This window comes from Chironomus tepperi, unplaced genomic scaffold (assembly GCF_022539635.2).
Source record: "Chironomus tepperi strain 1889 unplaced genomic scaffold, CSIRO-AGI_Ctep_v1 contig_337, whole genome shotgun sequence".
NCBI classification, from domain to species: Eukaryota; Metazoa; Arthropoda; class Insecta; order Diptera; family Chironomidae; genus Chironomus; species Chironomus tepperi.
In genome coordinates, this window is record NW_027226459.1 from 1090559 (window position 1) to 1099754 (window position 9196).

Consider the following 9196-nt stretch of genomic DNA (forward strand, 5'->3'; position numbering starts at 1 on the left):
CTGTCACTTTCACTGTTTACCATTTGCCAAATTCCAATATCAAGCTCAATACTCTTGTTTCCATCTCTAAATAACAATCTGCACTTTCCTTCATAAAACATTATCATATTTTAAATTACCAAAGCAATCGAAGCATGACTATATGGTGAGAAAAGAAAAAAATCCGTTAAAAAAGTTGAAAATTCAAATTTCGTTTGTTCAGTTACCCAATAGTTCATGTCAATTCAGTTCATCTGTGTTGAGTTTAGCTGATTTAGTTACTTTTAAAAAATAATATTAAAAATTAAGTCTATTATACGTTAATTTAATTAATAATTTATCAAGGATAAATTTATCACAAAAGTTCCTTACAAATGACTTAAAGTCATCCAAAAATCAATCATCCAAAGCTCTCAATTTAATGATTAGAAAAAAGTAAACAAATCATCACAACAACAACGAAAAATCAAAAGGAAGAAAAATCAATTTTTTAAAAACCTTCAGAATTACAGAGATTATCACATTAAATAAATTTGTTCAAGATGATTCAAGCTATTCTTGTGTTCAATAATCATGGAAAACCGAGACTAACAAAATTTTATACGTATTTTGTAAGAAAATATTTTAGAAAATTGATATTTTGACTGTAACATATGTATTGTAATTAATTGCAGAATGAGCATCAGCAACAGCAAATAATCAAAGAAACATTCCAGTTAGTGAGTAAGCGTGAGGATTCCGTATGTAACTTCCTAGAATATCCAGGATCATTCCTTATTGATAATGCCAGTACAGATTGTAAATTAATTTACCGTCACTATGCTACATTATATTTTGTATTTTGTGTTGATAGCAGTGAGAGGTAATTATCTGCCTTATTTGACACTATTTAATTAATAATTATCAATTTTCTCTTCTTATCAGTGAACTTGGCATTCTCGACTTAATTCAAGTGTTCGTTGAGACACTTGACAAATGCTTTGAAAATGTATGCGAATTAGATTTAATTTTTCACGCTGATGCTGTACACTACATTCTCAATGAACTAGTCATGGGCGGAATGGTTCTACAGACTAATATGAATGAGATTCTTGCTCGTATCGAGGACCAAAGTAAAATACAAAAAGCTGAGGTAAGTTTTTGATTTTTTATTCCCAAAATTTTGTCACAAAACATGCAAATTCATCTATTAGGCTGGAATATCAGCAACTGGTGCATCACGCGCAGTTTCTGCTATGAAAAATATTAATCTTCCCCAAATTAAAGACAAAGTCTTTGTCGACTTACCCGATAAGTTACGTGATTTTAAATTTTGACCCCGACCCCTTGATACACCCCCGACTGTCTCACTGGATGCAACGAGCTTGTCAGCATTTAAACTGGATTATTATCAAAATGACAGTGGGTATACTGAACTGAAAGGTGATCTGAAAAAATAAATGAATCTTAATGAAATTAACTAATGGAATCATGAATCAATTAGACGAAACATAAAATTAAAAAAAAAAGAGAAATCATTCAAAATTTTATAAAATAAAATATTTAAATGAAAATTTATCTCTCCGTACATATGACACTTATACCTATTATATATATTTAAAGAAAAAAATCATGAGATTATCAAATACTAATATTTTATAGCAAAATTGAGTAATTTAATAATAAAACCTGTCCCAGCAAGAGAAGTAATGTACGTTATTAATTTAATTTTAATACAAATGACTTAAAGTCATTTTAAGTAAACAAATCTCTTTTTTTTAAAAACCTTTTACAGAGCTGTCACATTTTGATTCGATAAGCAAAAGCTATTGCAGAATGAGCTAACTAAAATGAGTCTAATCTCTTCAATCCAGGATCATTCCTAATTTTGCAGTAAATTTAATTTAAACTCATTAGCGAGCAATTTTCAATTTATAATAAGCTCAACCTTACTCGAATTATCAAAAATCATCAAACCTTAGAGAATCTGCATTCAATTGACATAAAAGTTTTAAAACCACTGTTTTGAAATCACAAATTTTCTCAATAAAAATACTGACTGAAAAGATTTCAAATTCAAAAGGATTCCTTTTGAAAATTTTGCTACAAGGATTATTTATCCTGTGGTTCCCAAAAAATTGTTCATCAAACTTTAGAAATGTTTGGGAATTTTATTTTATCAAATCTAAAACTCAGCATGAATTTTCTCGTTGAATTTGTAAGCAGTAACTGTCGTTATTAATATTTTACGATACTTTCAGGTCAGTACGCTAACTAAAATTTCTAATCTCTTATTCCATTTAGCAATTTTCAATTTATAATAAGCTCAACCTTACTCGAATTGTAATCATCAAACCAATAATTGACATAAAAGTTTTAAAACCACTGTTTTGAAATCACAAATTTTCTCAATAAAAATACATGAAAAGATTTCAAATTCAAAAGGATTCCTTTTGAGGATTTTGCTACAAGGATTTAGGATTCCCAAAAAATTGTTCATCAAACTTTAGAAATGTTTGGGAATTTTATTTTATCAAATCTAAAACTCAGCATGAATTTTCTCGTTGAATTTGTAAGCAAATGACGATACTTTCAGGTCAGTGCTGTCATTATTCCATTTATAAAGTAACAATATAATCTCATTTACATGTCTAAGTAGGACTTTGAGGATGCTGTGCCTTGTCGACTACTTTATAGAAATTCAAATTCTTCAATGAATTCTACCAGCTTTTTAACAAACGATTCACCACATATCTTTCCTCAAAAGTTAACATTCATAAAATCGAAAAACTAAAATTCATTTGGTTTTGGTCACAATTCCCAAAAGAAATTCACATTTCCTAAAACAAACCAATCAAATGGAAGCAATTTGACAAAAATCAATCAAAAACTCTGATAGATTAAATAATGAGAAATTTTCACAAGACTCGACATTCCTTCATTTGATGGGAAAAATTCCTAGAATTTTATTTCATTTATCTTACTTGAACAAAGGAAAATGAGGAAAAAAATTCCTGAAGGGAACGTTTGGAAATTGCGTAACGCGTTTTTGGACTCACCTTTTTTTCCCGCAGTGGTGGACAACCTTTTATATTTCGGCACACACCTGGATGGTACCACACTCCACACGGTTTATGGCATTTCCAAACTTTATTTGTAGCACATAGGTGGCCCACCATCAAAATCATAAATCTTGGAAGAAAGCTGTCGATACTGTTGCGTTTGGTATTGAAAGTTAGCAAATGAAAACCAGAAATAGAGCAAGCTTCAGGCGACACCTGTAGGAGGTCATGGATCACAATTTATCTGTACGACCAACGAAGTAAGCAAATATAATATAATTCTCCTTCTCCCAAATAAACATCACTTGACGAACATTCCCTAATGACATAGGAATGAGACATATATTAATAGACATACACACACAAGACATCACAGTGAAGATGAGATTTACTGAAATAATTGTTCTAATTATCAGCTTTTCTTCTCGTTTTTCGAATTTCCTTCTTTCTTTTATTTCATCCTCCCCCCTTTTATATTTTGCTTGTATTGTTATCAAGATTCACATACAATGAGCAAAGTTAAACGTATGAAAAAAAGAAAGAAAAGAAAATTGTCAGATATCTTTCTCGCTCGTTTTCCTTTTTTTATGTTGCTGTTCATAATTTATCGTTTATGATGAAATGAGAAAAAAAAGTCTTGTTCCGTTGTTGAAGCGTCATCCATATAATTCATCTAAATTAAGCAATTTAAGATACAAAATTGTAATAATTTTCTGTCTTTGCTTATGTTAATGTCGCGATTTTTTTTTTTTTACTTTTCTTTCCTTTCTTCTATGCATTAAATAATTGTAACTCAAGCGTAATGGAATGAATGTAGTATCAAATAAAATAAACATTTTCCTTCTTATTTTTTTTGTTCTTTCAAAAATATTTAATTTTAAATTGAAACACTCCAGGCAAATTTGAAATTCCTGAGAATATGAGCTGAAACTGAATATTTTAGCTTCAATGAATTGTTTTTGACTTTAAAATTGTTTAACATAAAACTTTATTTTATTTTCCATATGCTTTCGAGTTATAATACCTTCGATGTTTATTAATATTACTCAATTATCTGTTTTTGAGAGGATTTTATTTAGGGAAGAATTTGATAAATCCGTGGTGAGCAACCTGTGTGCCGCGGCGCATACCGACACAACTGGTGTGCCACGAAGCATCTCAGGTGTGCCACAAAATTCTTCAAGAAAATCCAAAAATATACGATTTATGAAAAGTTTTCAGATTTTAATAGTAATGGCTTGAACTTCTGACTTTGGAGATGGTAAGAGCTCGAGAATGACCAAAGAACTCTTAGAAAAAAGCTGTCGATAGAATCAATATTGCACTTGGTATTGGCAATCAGAAGAAGGATGACAATTAATCTATATGACCAGCGAAGTAAGTAAGCAATGACTTGAACTAAAGTTCCTCCAAAACTGCAGACCTGTGCATTTAAATTGTAAAAAATTCAGGCCTGCGATTCATGGCCAAACTCTTGTTGAACCTTTCGATTACATGTCAAGAGTGCTCTTACCTATTTAGCTTCCAAGGCGACCATGAAGTGCGACACAATGCTTATTTAATCCTTCTTTCTGTATGCCATGCACATTACACAGCATTTATCGATATTTTTTACCTATCAGCAAATCCAGAGCTCCAAGTCAACTCGGATTTAGTATGAAAAAGTTAACTCAAGTCGACTCGACTCTAGATAAAATTTGAATCAACTTCGAGCGTTCCAACAAAACTCTCACACTAAATTATCAATTACTAATGAACCTAGTCTTAGTGCCTCACCCAAGGTGTGAATACCAATGTTATTCATTCAAGTATAAAAAGAGAAAATAAGCTTCCTCATATCTTATGCTGAGAGTAGCATATACCCACATCCACATTCTATTTCTATTCTTTTACTTTTTTTTCCTCCAGAGCATTTGCGCTGTCTCTTTAAAATGAAAATAAATGAATTTATTTTTCAAGTCCACATAAATTATTAAGATACAGACACCAGAAAATTTACAAAAATTGCACCACATGACATATGTCATGTATTACACATGTGACATAATACAAATATACACATAAATTATGTGATATGTTTAGCATCAGCATGAAAAAAAAAATTCATTTCCTTAAGTGTCATATGACAACTTACATCAAAATAAATCGTCGAGCTTAATCGTATCATTCTTATGGTTTTATATTATGTGTGAAAATATAGCCGGAAATCGATGCTCATTCTTCTTGCTCTTAGTTGTTGCTGAAACTTTTGGCTTGACGCTATTAAAAAGGGGAAAAACACTTTTTTTTTGTTATCTAACTTCCATTTTTCTTTATTGTTCTTTTTTTGGTTTTGAAAATTAATGGGAAGCACTGTGAGTAAAAGATTGTAATAAATCGACAATCGGAACTAATGTTTGAATGGAAAAATTGTTACAATAAATCAATTTGGCTGACGAAAGATTAAATTAATTGAACTAAAGTTTTCTGGAGGCTTTGTATCACGTCTAGACGATTCATTTATATATGGAATATTGATGGAACTGACCTGAGTGTATCGTACCATCATCGAAGAAATCGGTCATAGATTCCTGTCCCCTAAGACTACAAATACATGCCGTAGCCAACAGAATCGACTTACTTCGAGATTGATCCTAGTTACGACTCAAACAAACAATTTCATAAAAACAGATAACTTTGCGAGTCTGACTAAAAACTCGACAGACTTTCCAAAAAATTTATTGAGTCTAGCTACGATTTACAAAAACAATTGACATTAAAACAGATAACAAGTTGAGTTCTATCATTCCATTAGACTGTTGCATTCATTAGATATTTTAAATAATGAAATAAAAAGTTTTTTTTGCATATCTTAATTTGATAAGAACAATAATCTCATTTAAATATTGTTTCAAATTATAAAAATAAACAAACATAAACCAAAACTTTCTCCTTAAATGAGAATTTTATTTCATTTCGACCAAAAAACTTTTCACTCACAAACAATAGAAAATTTATTTTTCATTGTTGTGGAATCAGAAAAATTTGTGCTTTTCATTTTAAATCAAAAACTTCAAAAAATAAAGAAAAACTCTTCATATTGTTTCAAACAAATAAAACAAAAAAAAATCCTTTACTCATTCCCTCGAGTGTACAACTAATAAAAAAAATCACACAAAGCATGATATAAAGCACATACAAAAAAACGAAACAAAACCGCGAGAGCAAATTCAACATGAAAAAAGTGTAAAAAAATGTGGAATGGGAAATAATAAAAAAAAAAGTTTAGGATGAAAGTTTTCAAACCAAAACCCCATCTTGTTTGCTTCTTGCTTCTTTGTTGATTTAAATTTTAGCACGATTCTTTTGGATGATGTGCAAAAGGAGTTTGAGATTTTTCCAAGAAATACCAAAGCAAATTGAAGATCTTTGTCCTAAAATAAGAAGGTCTGACCACATAGTCTGTGATGGATACGCTTTTGTGTTATAGCTAGTTAAAATAGTTTTAAAACCTTTTTCTGGAATGCTATTTACATACATGGATCCAAAGACAGAATAAACTTTATTCGAGAAGTTAATCCTTGCAATGAGTGGCAATGTTTTAGTGAGCCATTATCAAAAGGGATGGATCTCTTATTAAGTTCAGAGGTAATGGATTTTTAATTTGGTTTCGACGGACAAATGAAAACTGCCTGAATCGAACAGGCTACGATTAGTAAACCGTATGTCTAGTTATTAACTTGTTAAATCCTAGACTGACTTTTAGCAGAGAAAATATCAATGCTGGGACAGAAATATACGTTTGACCGTTCTTGGTTGAAATCCGCAAGGAAAGAGTTCGAGTCGACACGAATTTTGCCTGAAAAATTCAACTTAAGACGACTTGACTCCATATAAAATTTGAGTCGACTTCGAACACAACACAAAAAGACATCTGGGAGCTCCAAAAACTACATGGTACAGAATGATGAAAGAATGTCAACTTTACGTGCAGACTGTGAATTTGTACAAACCAGAAGACAGAGCTAGCAAGAGAGTCAAATGGAAAGCATTATGTTGTAACTGAAGTTACACAAAAGAGCATGATTTCAGTTGGTAAGTTAGTATGATCAACTAATCACATCTTGTTCCATTCGGGGTCCGTTCGATGTGATGTATCCTTCCAAATAACTCACATGCGTTCTATTTATTATTATAATTTTCTTTCTTCTTAACCTGACTTTCCAACCAGCATTTCACTCTTTAACGACATGAAGAATGTTTTCGAAACGAAAAAAAATGTGTGTATATGCTTTTCATTCCTTATCTCAAATACCATTGAATGAGAAAAATGTTGAAATGAGGGAGAAAAGAAAACTTTAAACGAATGTCTTCACTTTATAATGTAATGTATGTGCGTATATATTGTATAAAAGTCTATAGCAGCATTCTTATAAAGAAGCTTGCCGATTATTCCATAAATTTTCAAAGTCACTGTATTTTGCTTTTTCCGAGAAGTATTTTTTTTATTTCAATTCTATTTATTTAGGATGTTAACCAGAACAACAGAAGTTCCTCCTTTTGATGAAGATTTTTGAACTTAAACAGATTTTTCAAAAGTTTTTTTGTTGAATTTACGTTGACAGCCATTAAGGATTAAGAATATTTTTTTTGAAAAAATCTATTCATTTAAGAAAGGCTTTTCCGGGAAATGACTCGAATAAAAATTTAAATTCAACGCTTATCATCACAGACAAATTTTTGAAAAAGGAATTAACTCAAATTCTCAAAGGGTCACTTATGAAATAATAGACGGAAAAGTTTCAAATTGAAAATTTTTTCAAGCACGAAAATCGAGTCGACAATCTCAATAAATTAACATAACACGATTCAAAAAGGAATTGAACGAGAAGCTATATCCAGCTATCGTAAAAACAGGATTTTTTTATCAGATTATTTGAAGTGAAAAAGATCAAAAAGAGTTGAGTGTATTTATGAGTCCTCGACAAAAAAATGTTTCAGTATAAAATCTCGATAAATAAAAGCTTTCATCCTTTAAAAAAAAAGTTTCACATCGCATAATATCATATCAAATAACAACACGCTTCGTTTCAAGCTCAATATTTGCCAGCCAATTTTTTTTTGCTTCTTTTTTCGGTGTGATTCTGTAAAATTTCTCATATTACGACTGGCAAGTAAAAAGCAACAACAGTTGAAAGGGATTTTTTTTGTAACATATGTTTGATAAATATCCAATTGGTTCTATTTTTGAAAGCTTTGAATCTTTTTTATGGTGATTTTTTTGTGAAATGTTTTGACAGGACTAAGTGGAAAAGCTCTGTAGAATTTAGAAATGAAGTATCAGCTTAATATTTCTTATGGTTGTATAGGTACCTGCTGCTTTTAAACAAACAAGGAGCATTTTGATGAGAATGCTTACAATTTCGAGCATGATCAATTCTATTGATTGAGTGTACTCATCCCTAGTGGACAAAGATACGGTAAAACTAGTTAATGACTAGTTTAGAATATTTTTGTCTTCTCGGGCATAAGTAGACAACAAAAAGCAACAGTAGTTTAGTGAATAGAATGTAAACCAGCCGACCCTAATGATCCGGAATCGACGCCAGGAAAAGTCTTTTCAAATTCGAGGATTTTTACGCTGTTTCTATACTCATACCAACTCGGTTTGCGCATTTGCGACACACAAATGTGACTAGGTACATTGTATTGATATATCTTAGGCTATTCAACTTTGTAGAGTTAGAAGATGAGAATATCTGTTGCTTGAACTCTTAAGTTATATTAAACCTTTGTAATACTGGAATGCATAAATAAAAATACTAATAATCACACTCATTTAAGTGAATATGCTCATTATCTGTTAGATTCTTTAGTACTCTAGACCTAAAACATGAAGCATCAAAACATGAGAATCATAAACTTAAGCAACTTTCCGTCACTTTTCAAAACTCTCAAAAATTGACATTAAAACTCCCATTCCAAAAAGATTCCTTTATATAATCTTAACAATTCATTAGTAACTCGTAAAAAAGCTTCAAAAAAAAATTAAATTTCATCCCAGACATTGTTAAAGTCTATAAATTATGTCTTCCTGTTGTTCCCTTCATTAAAAAATATTTTAACATAAATTTTTCGGTAATAAAAAAGTATACAAAATTGCTCCTCGTCAAATTGAAATATTTTATCGCATATTA

General features: G+C 30.6%; 1 protein-coding gene across 1 annotated transcript; it reads left to right on the forward strand.

Moving 5' to 3' along the window:
• The first annotated feature begins 258 nt into the window (after positions 1-258).
• Positions 259-1618, forward strand: or (AP-3 complex subunit sigma-2 or). The gene is made up of 4 exons (XM_070644421.1): positions 259-590; positions 654-841; positions 904-1111; positions 1173-1618. Exons 1-4 carry the CDS (start codon positions 522-524, stop codon positions 1293-1295), a joined length of 588 nt encoding a protein of 195 aa, XP_070500522.1. The 5' UTR covers positions 259-521; the 3' UTR covers positions 1296-1618.
• The last annotated feature ends 7578 nt before the right edge of the window (positions 1619-9196 follow it).

Bases quoted from the DNA above. Each gene is read 5' to 3' on its own strand.
- or (XM_070644421.1), top strand. From the start codon at position 522: ATGATTCAAGCTATTCTTGTGTTCAATAATCATGGAAAACCGAGACTA. The intron at 591-653 runs GTAAGAAAATAT...AATTAATTGCAG, and splicing joins CAAAATTTTATACGTATTTT to AATGAGCATCAGCAACAGCA. The intron at 842-903 runs GTAATTATCTGC...TCTTCTTATCAG, and splicing joins TGTGTTGATAGCAGTGAGAG to TGAACTTGGCATTCTCGACT.